The following is a 13,482-nucleotide window of genomic DNA, read 5'->3' on the forward strand; positions in this document are numbered from 1 at the left end:
CTCACTCTCAACTCTCAAGTCATGGAAAGGTCAGACTAGATCCAGTTTGAATTCACGACTTATTTCAACTTATCTTATTACTATTTACTTTTATTTATTAACTTTAACTTATAAATCTTACTACTATTTACAACCTATCTCAACTCATCTCCGAATCCAAACGACTCCTAAAAATACAGTCGCACTTCTCTTTTCTCGTGCTTGTAAGTATTAGTTCCCACTTGATTTGTTTAAAGCTGTATCCTAATTGACACATAAAGCTACTTAGAATTTATTTTAGAGTAATGTTAAAGAGAAGTTACTGTAGCAGTGCATACTTTGTACTCACTGCATGATTACTTTTAGTTTTCTACTTTTTTATTTTAGACTTGGGAGATGTGTAGTCTAGATGATGCCACATCATGTGTGCAAAATGGTTGCTTCTAACAGTGACTTCTATCTATATTTATTCTTTATTTTATAATAAGTATAATTTAAAATAACAAATTTTAAATGCAGAATAGCTTTTTATTCTTTGATAAAAGTGCCTAACCATGAAAAAATTATTATTAGATATTTCAATAATATGAATGATGGAGTAATTTTATCCAGTCATAACAAGTCATATAATTGTTAATATATATATTAAATTTAATTGATATGAAATACTATAATACAATGTGAATATCACGTATCCATATTTTGAGACTATAAAAATACATAATAATTACTCCTAATGATGTTAGATATGAGTTTCATAATAAAATAAGTTGTGACCCAAACTATATCTTTTTGAAAAATGATTTATACATAATATTTTTCACAATACATTTTACAACAACATGTTAAATGAAGTATAATTTTGTAAAACAATTTATAAAAATAACATTACTTTACCGTCATTGCCCTCGAAACATCTTCAAATGAAACATCCCTATTGAATTTTTTGTTCCCCTAGAATTTCATCTAAAAAGAGACATTGATAAATGACAATCTCTGATTTTTTTTTACATAGTAATTAAGGAAATGATTTTAAATGTATTTATATATTTTTTTATTTTTTAAAAATATTTAAATACATTAAAAAAAAAAATACCTAGACGATACGCCACGGGTAAAAGTTGGTCCGCAGACTAGCCTCACCCAAATAAATAATCATAATATTAAACTTAACAACTTTGGGGTAAAGTGGTGCTAATCATGACGACAATGACGGCAATTATGACAAATAACAACGATGCAATAATCATCTCAAGCATGCTGAGTAATCAGAGATTAACCAAATGGCTTAACACCTGCCTAATATTATTTTATTTTATTATAAAGGAAAAGATTCATACCTTAAAAAAATGAAAAGGTTCGCTAAAGTCCAAGAATAGCAAACTAACATGTTAATATTATTATTTATTAAGAAAACATGTCACCATAAAAGTTGCATACCAAGTGGTTTTGAGCCAAACTAGAAGGGAAAAGGGGCAGTTATTAATGTTTACCCCATTCGCTTTCAGAAAAGGTGTGCCACAAAGGACCACCTTATTATTTTTTTATAGTATAGTGTGTTTGGAACTCGAAGTTAATCTCAACCATGTTGGAAACATCATTAAAAGTTTTACCCATTACAATTAGATGTTTTTAAAAGGCCAAGGCATGAAATAAGGTGCATGATTTAAACTAGGAAGAAGATGTTAGTGACATGGAGTAAAGTGGATTTAGATTCTAGAAATATATATATATATATATATATATATATATATATATATATGCTGGAATGCATCATGTAAGCTTGATTTCGTACAACAAATTTCCCTTAGTTGACTGTTTGAGTGTTGAGAAAATAGAGGAAAAGATTCTGAGTGGTCTCAAAATGTTATTCTTCACAACAATCCAAGAGGCTTAGGAGGGAAAAAAGATTCAAGAGGGCACATTCGATTGTCTATGGAAAGAGAGAAGTGCTAAATGTACACATAAATCTTATAAAAGTGAGTTTATACATTGACGTGACTAATTAAAGCGATACGTCATATTTGCTTTATAACAAATAGTTACTTTATAATCTATCATATCATATCAATATTAAGACAGTTATGTAAGATCACTTTACAGACCAACAATTTATTATAAGAAAATGACATTCTTAAAAAAGAATCTTCGTTATCTATTACATGAACTAATAGGGGATGCATTTAGAAAACAATGGTAAAAAAAAAAAAAAAGAAGAGAAAAGGACAGTTATAAATCTTCTGAATTTTACAACAAAATTGAATACCTATGATTAATGGGGATGGCTGAAACAAGGGAAAGCATCTCAGAGAGGGGGGATGGGGGCTTGATTGAATGAAAACTGTAGAAGAAACAGACAAAATGGAATATGTAACTGTCCAAGGGATATGTATAAGGTACAGGGAAAAGTTGCCAAGTAACATAATATTTGCTACCTTTTGCTTTCTAGAGTTTTGTATATGACTATATGCCATTGGTGCTGTCAATTCCATCACTCCTAACATGCTGAACTAAAGATGGACATTTAGGCAGCAAACCTAATTTTATAATGTTGGTTCTTTCATAATTGCACTATCGGATTTTTTTTATCCAACGTTTTGTTATTATCAATCACAATTTTTAACGTGACACATTTTAAATGATTTCATATATCAACTATTTAAAATTAGAATCGCTTAAAATATAAGATGCATCGCATATATAACCGGGGATGACAAATTTAAGATGGAGATTGAAGAACATTGATCGTTTCGAGCCTAAATATTTGTATGTTTTTGTTAGCCAGTCCAGATCTCTTGATAGGATAAAACAAGCTCTTATAAAACTGAACCTTGAGTTCATACTCAAATCTTTTAGTGATATTCTCTAACATGTCCCTATTGTCATACGCCCAGATTGAGCATACGAGCCTTCGTAATGATTTTGAATGGTGCTAAGGTACATAGTTTGGGATTCCTCTGCTTTTACAGGCACTACTTGGCTGCAGAAACTGGGCAAGACACAATAATTAGAACATTTCTCCTCCATCAAAAGCCCAAAATCACAGTTTGCCTTCACTATGAGTGCTAGCTTGTGTTACCATATTCATGATTATTGTACGTTATGAAAGGATACGATATCCATTGGCTTAAGAGCCAACCGACTTTCAACTTTGTTTTAAGCCACAAAAGATGCACGACATGCCTGTTGAAAAAATTTATCGATATAGCTTATTTCATAAAATCGATTCAACAAAAGAGTATTTCTCATTCTTTATAAACATGTTCAAGATCTTATCTATAGACAATGTAAGATTATTCTTCAACATTTGCAAAAGAAGTGTTTGGCTAAAGGTCGAGCATAAGAAATGACATGTCTGACTCACTGATAGGAAAATTAAGATAATTAAGAAAATGTGTTTTTAATACTCAAAATGAAGTGTTTTTAATCTTAACCATGTTGGAAACATAACTAAGAACTTAAGCCATTGTGGAATGATATGGCACAGCTTAAATAAATGAAAGCATATATGAGAGGGAGAATGGAGGCGTGTAGAGGATCACTACTGTTATTTATAGTGCAGATCGAAGATATCATCATCACTATGAAGCCTGTTACGACGTGGTTTTGGTTCATGGCTGCTCCAACATAATAATTGAAATGGATTCCCTCTTGCATTGTCAACTGGTTGAAGGAAGGTAGATGTAATGTATGATACTTGGAAGATTTTTGAAAGGAGATTTGCAGTCTTATAAGGGAGTTGAGTGTGCAGATTCAACATGTTTTTAGGGAAGGTAATTTTGTAGTTGACTGGCTTGCGCGATTGGATAGTCAAGGATGCACTGTTGAGTTGTTGAATGATACCGTTCCTCATCTGTTGAAAGGCATGTTGAGAAGTGATCGAAGTGATTTACCAAATTTGAGGCTCTGCTAGGTACACGTGTGGTTGGGTATTTTTTTGTGCTTGGTTTTTTATTTTTTCAATGTTATTATAATTAGCTTGGTAATAAGATTATCACATAGAATGTCTTGTAATTACGGCATTCTTTTGCTTAAAGTAAGGATTTTTTTAATAAAGAGTCTAGGCGTCGTCTAGTTTATAAAACAATAAAAAAACATACACACGTGTTCCAAGTCGCTGCGACGATATCTGTAGTATTTACTGTTAAGGCAGACTTTCAAAGTTGTTAAGGCAACTTGTGGTGTTATTATATTATGCTACTAGTCAAATCGTTACGAGAGTTTTGCCTAATAAGGTAGTGTAACTTTTGGAAAGAAAAATTTTAATTTGACCTTTTATATAATTTTTTATTTTATTAAATATGTAATGTGTGAATGATAAGTAAAAGAATTTAATTAATTTAAAAAAATTCAAAATTCAAAAATTCAAAAATTAAAAGAATTAGAAAAAATAAAAATAAAAATAATGTGTAGAATAACGCTTTTGCTAATCTAGACCATTCATTGTGACCTTAGTTTCAATAGACCGCTTGCCGCGCCCATTTCCCGCCCAGCAAGGGAGATCTCTCTCTCTCTCTCTCTCTCTCTCAGTCCCCACTTCACGGAGAAAGAAAGAGCCAGTGAAAAAATGGAGTTCAGTCTTAGTGGCAACGCGCTCAAGACCTTCGCTCGATCCATAACGTGTCTCGCTCGTGTCGGCAACGAGCTCGTCATTCAAGCTTCTCCTTCTCAGGTAAAACTTTCTCGCTTCCCCCACACTTCCCTTCCTTTTCTTTCGCTTTCCCCCACTGAGATTCCCACCTTCCCAAACACTTCGTATCTCCCTCACTCCTTTTTTCCACAATTGCATGCTAATTTTAGCCTTTCAATATCATACTTTCTTGTTTATCAAACCGAATGGATCGACTCAACTATTATATTTACGTTATTGAAGGTTATGTTAAGCACCGGCTATTACTTTGTGTCTGTTATGATCCGTAGAATCTACTTTTCGGTTCGTTATAGTCAATTGGTGATCAGATAATTTTTTTTAATACCAGGAATACCGTCTAATTTCTGGTAACCATAATTGGGGCTCTAGTATGGTTTGTTAGGGTTTTGGAAAGCATAAGTAGGTTTTCATAGAAAAGTTAGTTATATTTTGCTGATTAAGCTTGAGTAATTATTTTTTGTTTTGATTTACAAGAATTTTGATACATACGTGAGAAATTAGTGATTGAAGTTCTGTTTGGTTGGCAAGAGAATTAAAGAAGAGAAAAGAAAAGAAAAAGAGGATGAAGAAAAAAGAAAACAAATGAGATCACCATTTGCTAGTAATATAGAAGGTATTCATATTTTAGTTTGATTTGTTGGGTTACTATTTTTTGCCTGCAGCTTACTTTTCACACACTGAATTCATCGCGGTCTGCCTATCAGTCCATTACATTTAAGCCCGGTCTCTTTGACATCTATACAGTTTCTGGTAACCAAGTTAAATGCAGTGTGCTTTTGAAGGTAAGGTATTTTCGTCTGAAATTTTAGATATCTTAACGGAATTTTGTACCTCTGGCATTCTTACTGACTGAGCATCCTCAGGCTATTTGCTCTGTTCTTAGGACACCCATTGCAAGTATTGATAGTTTGAGCATAAAGTTGCCTGATCCCGATGCATCAAAAGTGCAATGGATGTTGGAATGCTATAGCGGTAAAGTGCTTTTTTCATTTCCTATGTGTTGATTATCCCATAGACATATTAGTTTTGGATAGAGAGATGCAACATATTGGGGTTGAAGCTGAGATTGATGGGTGCAATGGGTGCTTACAATATTGGACAACGTTAAGTTCATCAGATTATTGATTATAACCAATAAGTGAATGTTTGATTTGTACCATGGGGAATCCAAGTGGAGGATGCTTACAAATGAAATCAACTTTTGGATGTTTTGTGCATAATAGTCCATAGTGGTGTTTGGCTTGAACCTCCAATGGCTTCCTACAAAAAACTTTAATGGAGGATAGTTGCCACTCAAACCTTACCATCTCAAGTTAGATAGATAAGACTTCTTGTACCCAGCCCAGCCATCATTGAAAATGGGGATCATTTTAAAGAAATTATGCTTACTTGTCGAATGCTCAACGTATGTACTGTTATGCGCCATGCATATGTTAGTTGATAACCGTACTGCACAACTTTTGTTCTCACACATTCTTCTTTTGTATGTAAATTGAATCCAGCATTGGATTTAAACAATTATATATTGTATGTTTGGCAGGCATGAGGAAAACCTATTGGATTACCTGCAATATGGAACCTGACATACAACATTTAGCCCTTGATAAGACAAAATTCCCAAGCAGCTTTGTAGTGAGGCCTCGTGATTTCAACAGATTGCTTGCTAATTTTCAGTCATCCCTTCAGGAGATTACTATCATTGCAACAGATCAAGCCTCCTTGCCTTCTGACACCGCAAGTGATATTGAAGGAAAAGCAGTTGAACTCAGAAGTTATATAGATCCAACCAAAGGTAATAAATATGTTATTCTTTCTTGCCTGGCTTTATCAGAAATAAGATACTGATATTTTTCTACTGTAGAGAATGATTCATCACTGCACACTCAACTTTGGATAGATCCTACGGAAGAGTTTGTGCAGTATACTCACACTGGAGACCCCATAGATGTGACATTTGCTGTAAAAGAATTGAAGGTATATAAATCCAAGCCTTGAAACCTTGTCTTTCCAACATTAATTGAATTTGGGCTTGTATATTCACCTATCATTCATTGAATTTGGCATATGCTAGATGATGTTGAGCCACTAAGGAGCTTTCATAACTTTGTTTGAGCATATTTGGGTCTTTTTTTGACTTACTATGTTCTCATTTGGCATAATTTTGTTTGTCTATCTTTTGTCCTTGTTTCCCATGAATTTTCTATCAATTTCCATTTGTCACTAAGTAGAAATAGATATGGTTTTGAACCTTTTTTTTTAACAAAACCCCTAATCTTTAAAATCATAAACCACCCATCTCTAAAAAGTTGGCAAATAATCAGAACATTTTTCATTATATTGTTCAATCCAGTGATGTTCATAGTGCTATGAAATTGTTCCTGTTGTAGTCTTACATCAAATTTGGTGTACCTTTAGTTACATTATGAAGGCATGGCAAACAGATGGAATACTGACTTAGAGATAGCAATATTTGTCATTATCATCATCATTTTTTTTTTATATATCATTTGGGAGAAATTCTTTAACATAAAAGACTGTTGAATTTGTAGTAACTCATTTGGTGCATATTTAGCATTTGACAAATCTTCTATGTTTATTATCAAATGCCAGGCATTCCTTTCTTTCTGCGAAGGCTGTGAAGTTGACATTCATTTGTATTTTGAAAAAGCTGGCGAGTAAGATATATCAAGTTATATCCCATTTATTACTTTCCCTTGGTTTCTTTTATTTATTTTTCCTCCCCTTCTCATCTAATAACTTCATGATGAAATGCTCCTTTTAGCTGGCAAGCATGCTATTTTGTTGGCTTATTGTGGATGCGTAATGGATTTGATAACAAATCACAACATTAGTAGAACCTTTTGTAACATGTTATTGACAGTACTGCTTGGTATGGTCGAGACATGTGAAGGTTTGTACATATAGAATATGGGTCTATTAGAAAGAACGAAACCCAAAAAGCAACAATGAATTTGATAGAATATGTTGCTCCTTAGATTTGATGCACTATTGTCGTATACAAGTACATAGATTTATAGAATGTACAAGTAAATGCATTTAGTGCTATGTCAAATCGTAGTATCTGAGTAGCTTTAGGTTCCGTTTGGTTGTTAAACTCATCTGAGTTCAATTCAGTTCAGTCTAATTTTGAGCTAAGTCTAATATCCAAACACCCAACTCTCAAATTATTAAACTCATCTCAGCTCAAAACCTCTTTACACGTGGGACCCACAACCTTTTTTAATTCAACACTTCTTTGCACGTGAGACTCACAATCTTTTTCAACTTCCCATAAATACATCTAAACTCATTTTAACATCCAAACACATTTAAGCTCATCTTAGGTGGACCTCACAAAACTCACTCTACCATCTCAACTCACTACTATTCATAAAGAACTCAACTCAGCTCAACATCCAAACGCAGCCTTACTTTGCATTTGAAAGCATATTGGCCGCCACAGATGCATCTCAATGTTGTCCATACTTTAGTTTATTGGTTGTGATCATCTAACTACCCATCTCTTTATATTATTCTATTTTATCATTTGCATTTGTATGTTGATTGAGGTGTAAATGAACTCCCGCTTGGAAGTCATGCAATAAATCTTAGGATCAACAATTATGATGGTTTGTTGGACTATCATGGGAACATTTACTACTATCAAATATTAGATTTTTTCTGCATTGCTTACCATTTTGGAGGCTTGATTTCACTATGTTGTGGAAAACCATGTATCTGGGAACAGGCCTATTCTCATGGCACCAAAGTTCGGTTTAGATGATGGGTCTAGCTCAAACTTTGATGCTGCACTTGTACTTGCAACAATGCTTACATCACAGCTCCATGAAATGAATCCCTTGGAACCTCCACAAGCGGCTGCCGCAGTACATGGCCAGAATGAGCATGAGACAAGGTCTCAAGCTCGGTCCCAAAGGGGTAGACCAAATGTCTCTGAGCATCCATCTGATCATACCAGAATTTGGTCTGAACTTTCAGGTGATTATTTTTTCAATGTTTCAATGGTAGAAAGAGAGTGTTCTGCATCTAAACTGTTGATGACTTTGATGTGCAGGAAGTGCCTTAAGAAGTGGTAGTGGTAGTGGAGAAAGGCAGTTTCAAGGTGAAAGAAATTTGAATGCCAGCGAACAGAGGGAAATTCAACGGATTAGCACAATGCAAATTTCAAAACCTGCATCTGGTAGAGGAAATGAGCCTGCCGATCCTAATACGTATCCTGATTCTTTCTGTTTGCTTTGTTATGCCATCGATTCAAGTTTACCTACTGAGCTTGTCATTGCTTTTACTTGGCTGCAATCCCTCCCTCCCTCCTCTCTCTGCATCTGCAAGAGTGTGTACATGCGAGCTTGTTCCCTGCATTTGTGAATTATTCCTAGTGAAAGACTTGTGAGTTACCTTCGTTTGGTTGTTTAACCATTATTACTCTGTCGCTGCTAGAGAGCCAAGTCTGTCTGTTCAGCTCTACTGGCTATATGGCGTAACGGTCAGAAATATAGGAATGTAGCCTAATAGTTGTCTCTAACAAGTGCAAATGCTGAACACACAACACTACCTAGAGCCTAATTTGCTCAGGTAGTTAGACCAACATTCTTACATGCATCTCGACATATTGATTATAATTGCATTGTCTTGACCGGTCACGATAGCTGCCATCCTACAGAAAAGGATCATATGGAAGAACCCCAAGGTTGGTTATGGTGCTAGTAAATTGGATTTTTCTAGCGCATATTTCTTCTCTTCTCTTCAATGGGCAACTAATATTTTTACAATTTGTTGCTTTTAGATAGGCCGGATACTCATGGTCAAGGTTTTTCACAGCGTCATCCTAGTAACTGGGTCGATGCAGATGAGGATGATGACAATGATGATGGGGATGATCATGAAGTATGTGTCCGGTCAACACCACCATACTATGAGGAACTGTAGTCACGTTGGATTTCAATGTTAAAGATGGCTGGATGTTTGAAAAGGACTGGAACAAAGCTTTTGTGAACTCAGGACCATGTTGTAAGGAGACCCTTAAAGGAGGTGGATCATAAAATTTTATTGATTCTTAAGTCGAGAAAATCCACAGGTTGGACCCGCCGCCTACCCTTTTGTGAATTTTTGCTCCATCTTCAAGGATGGCGTTCTTTCATATTCGACTTAACACAGTCCAGACATGGGACCCGAGAAGTAAGTGAGTTTCTAACACATTCTTTGATATTGTATATTCTCTATATATCCTAAGTATGTATGTGCTACCATCTTGAAGTGACGAGAATGAATATTATACACACACATATCCACGAGTAGTTAATATTTAATAATAGTTGGGAGGCACCATCATTTACCTTCCCCCCTTATCACATTACGTAGTTACTTTTGTAATGGTCTCTTCCGTTTCTGTCTTTGATTTTTTTTTTTTTTCTATAGAAGTTTTAATTGGTTTCGAAAGAGATCGGTATAATGCTAGAGAAATTTTAAGCGATGGTAGAAAACCACGAGGAAAGGTTTATTAATAGCGTTAAAAATGATATTGCCTTTCAGGGTTTAACGAAAGTGTGAAAAGCATTTATGCAGTATTAAGACGTAAGGATCATTTGGCAAATTTAAAAAAAAAAAAATCCTATAAACATTGGAATAGGTCATACTGCAGTCTGCAACGAAAAATTGATAATGCAGCAAAATTAATGTTAAATATAATCTTAGAGTGAAAAAATTGGAAGCCGGATTAATTTTTTACACCGCACACCGGTTGAGTTCTTCCATGTCACAGTTAGGTTTCACTCTCTCTTCTTAGCTTCTATGCTTTATGCACTAAACAACCTTGTTTCTTTCTTGCAAGTGAATACTAATATATATTCTATCCGGTACGAATTCTTATCAGCTTTGTACTTGTCTCCCCAACTGCCTTATCAAACCCTGAACCAATTCCTAAACGAAAAGTCTTCGCATCCTTATTTGGAAATTTGGTTCAAAAGAAAAATGCAGCCGGGTTCGGTATTATCCTTATCTCCCAGTCCCAGTTTCAATCTATATCCACTTCCAAGCGGATTTGTAGAAGTCACAGCCAAAGTTACCGAAGATATTGCGGCAAAGATGAAGTTCGACCCCAGCCCCAACAAGAATACCAGGAGGTTCGTCAATATCAATCTTGTCGAGAGTTTAACGTTTATTTTCAAAACAAACACATCTACGGAAATAAAGTCATGTATTCATTGTATTGTTGAGAAATGGTGGGAAAAATGAATGTTTAGGCCCCTATTTGGACAGATGAGATCATTATAATTTTTTTAAATTTTTATACAAAATATAATAAATAATTCAAAATTTTTAAATTTCAAAAAAATAATAATATTAAAAACTAATATTTTAATAATATTTTATCCAACTCATCTAAAATCATCTCATCTCACTATTAAAATGATCCCTTAATTAATCTTCCCTTGGACGATTTGGGACAGCTAGAAACAACACCTTGACCGATCTCTGCAGTGTAAGGGGATGAAAGTGTCTCTGTGAGGTGGTTGCCATCGTCTTGTGAAAGTCAGTGACTAGGCCCTGATTTGTAAATCTCAGAATGTGTTTGAATATTAAAGTGAATTGAGTTGAGTTGAGTTGATAAAATATTATTAGAATATTATTTATTATTATTATTAATATTATTATTTTGAGATTTAAAAAATTAAATTATTTATTATATTTTATATTAAAATTTTCAAAAATTATAATAATAAATTAAGATAAATTATATTTTCAAACGAACCCTCAGTCTCAAGTCATGGGAAGGTTAGACTAAAGTAGCAGTCGTACTTCTCTTTTCTTGTGCTCTAAAGTATTAGGTTCCACTTAATTTGTTTTAAGTTGCATCATATTAACATACGAAGCTATTTTATCGGCAAGTGTATCGAAAGTAACAAATTTAAAATGAAAAGTATAATTATTCTTGGATAAAAGTGACTAAACGTGGAAGAATTATTAGGTATTTCGAGAATATGAGTGACGTAATACTTTCATCTTATCTCGACATGTCATATTTTTAAAATTATTAATATATGTACTAAATTTAATTGACACGACATATTAGAATAAGTTGCGAATATCATAACTCTGTATTAGCAGTATGCCCAATGGCCTGCCAGCACCACCCATAGGTTTATTCAGAGTACCGTACGCCCTCTTTTTGTTTATTTGACAGACCGTCACAGACGTTGTCTTTTCTGTATTTCAGCCAGCAAATTTTTGTTGCTTCATCTTTTTTCATCACCGCCAAAATAATGTTAGCCCACCACGCCTGAGTTCGAAATGCGAAAAAAATAAAAAAAAATAAAATAAAATGCAGAGTCGGAATTCAGGCTTCTCTGACAATTTGTTTTTCGGAGTAATTTTGATTCCTTTCTCGAATTCCAGATTTTTTTGACTCCATTAAAATCGGAGTTGGGATGTCAGCCGGAATCGGAACAGCCAGAAATTTTGCCCACCTCTATTTGGAACATTTGCGTTGGGTGCTGGATTGGAAGTAAAAAGAGTACTAATTTTTTCGTCACCGCGTGGTGCGTGGATCTTAATAAACGTTGTTTGGGATATTTATGCAAACTTGAAAAAAACAATCCTATAAACATTTGAATAGGTCATCATATTGTAACGGAAAATTGTTAATGTAACAAATAGTAGTTGGCTCACGCTCTTACACTTTTAAGCACACCTAATTTTTTTTTTTCAGGAGTTATTATATATCAAAAGTGATAAATACCACATCAAGTACAATCTGCAAAATTGAAGTCTCGTTTGTTTTTAGAAATCATTACATCACATCTCATATCATATCATATCATGTCATTTAATCATTACAAATTTCTTAATTTTCAATACAAAATAAAATAAACAATTCAACTTTTTCAAATCTCAAAATAAAAATAATATTAAAAATTATATTCTAACGATATTTTATTTAATTTTTTAATTTTAATCTCAACTTATCTCATTTATGAAAATAAACGAGTCCTTAGCTAGTCTCTGATCTCTAGAGTCTCTCTTCACCCTCGGTGACTTTCCACTTCTTCATGGAGTACCCAACTTTTTCCTAAACAAAATATAAACACAGATCTTCAGAAATAGAATTGCAACTTATGGAAAAGTATTCTCTAATCCAACAAACAGAATCTCTTTCTTAGAAAGACCTCAACTTAGTACCAACTATTGAAGCAGCCAAAAAAACTATTGAGCTTGCACTGGTTGGACGACTTGTAGCTGCTCGCCCATTAAATAAATTTGCAATACATGCAAGTATCAAAGCAGCATAGAATTTTATGGAGAAATTCCTCATAGAAGACTTGAAGCAAACCTCTTTCTTTTCACTTTCCACTTTGCTCAAGATAAATGCAAGGTCCTTAACCAAGCTCCATGGACCTTGAAGGGCCACCTGCTCATTCTCAAACCGTGTCCTCCAAAATCTATTTGACAAGAAATAAGATTGAATCACTTGGCTTTCTACGTGAAAATACACGGACTTAACTAGATCACTTGACTTTTTGACAATGCCACAAACATTGGAAAGGCTCTGGGCAACCTATTGGAAGTGGACGATCCTCAATTTGGAGTAGCATGCAAAACATTCATCAGGATAGCGATAGAAATCGACATTACAAAACCATTTAAATAAGGCTCTCGGCTTCCTAAAGATTAAAACATAGACACAGATGGGTTTCCTTTAAGTATGAAAGATTGTGATAAGTTGCAACTCAAAAATGTGGAAGTCAAAACTGATTCCAAAATAATGGCAGACAGGTGGAATGGATTTGGATAAGTTCTATGGGAAGTGAAGAACGATTGGGATAGGCTTCGACTAC

General features: G+C 34.1%; 1 protein-coding gene across 1 annotated transcript; it reads left to right on the top strand.

Moving 5' to 3' along the window:
• The first annotated feature begins 4,418 nt into the window (after positions 1 to 4,418).
• On the top strand, positions 4,419 to 9,734 carry LOC121261702 (cell cycle checkpoint control protein RAD9A). Its single transcript, XM_041164188.1, has 10 exons — positions 4,419 to 4,651; positions 5,293 to 5,412; positions 5,494 to 5,602; positions 6,171 to 6,422; positions 6,492 to 6,604; positions 7,241 to 7,305; positions 8,379 to 8,629; positions 8,706 to 8,862; positions 9,298 to 9,338; positions 9,435 to 9,734. Exons 1-10 carry the CDS (start codon positions 4,547 to 4,549, stop codon positions 9,575 to 9,577), a joined length of 1,356 nt encoding a protein of 451 aa, XP_041020122.1. The 5' UTR covers positions 4,419 to 4,546; the 3' UTR covers positions 9,578 to 9,734.
• The last annotated feature ends 3,748 nt before the right edge of the window (positions 9,735 to 13,482 follow it).

Source organism: Juglans microcarpa x Juglans regia, chromosome 4D, assembly GCF_004785595.1.
Source record: "Juglans microcarpa x Juglans regia isolate MS1-56 chromosome 4D, Jm3101_v1.0, whole genome shotgun sequence".
NCBI classification, from domain to species: Eukaryota; Viridiplantae; Streptophyta; class Magnoliopsida; order Fagales; family Juglandaceae; genus Juglans; species Juglans microcarpa x Juglans regia.

Bases quoted from the DNA above. Each gene is read 5' to 3' on its own strand.
- LOC121261702 (XM_041164188.1), top strand. From the start codon at position 4,547: ATGGAGTTCAGTCTTAGTGGCAACGCGCTCAAGACCTTCGCTCGATCC. The intron at 6,605-7,240 runs GTATATAAATCC...ATCAAATGCCAG, and splicing joins TTGCTGTAAAAGAATTGAAG to GCATTCCTTTCTTTCTGCGA. The intron at 7,306-8,378 runs GTAAGATATATC...ATCTGGGAACAG, and splicing joins TATTTTGAAAAAGCTGGCGA to GCCTATTCTCATGGCACCAA.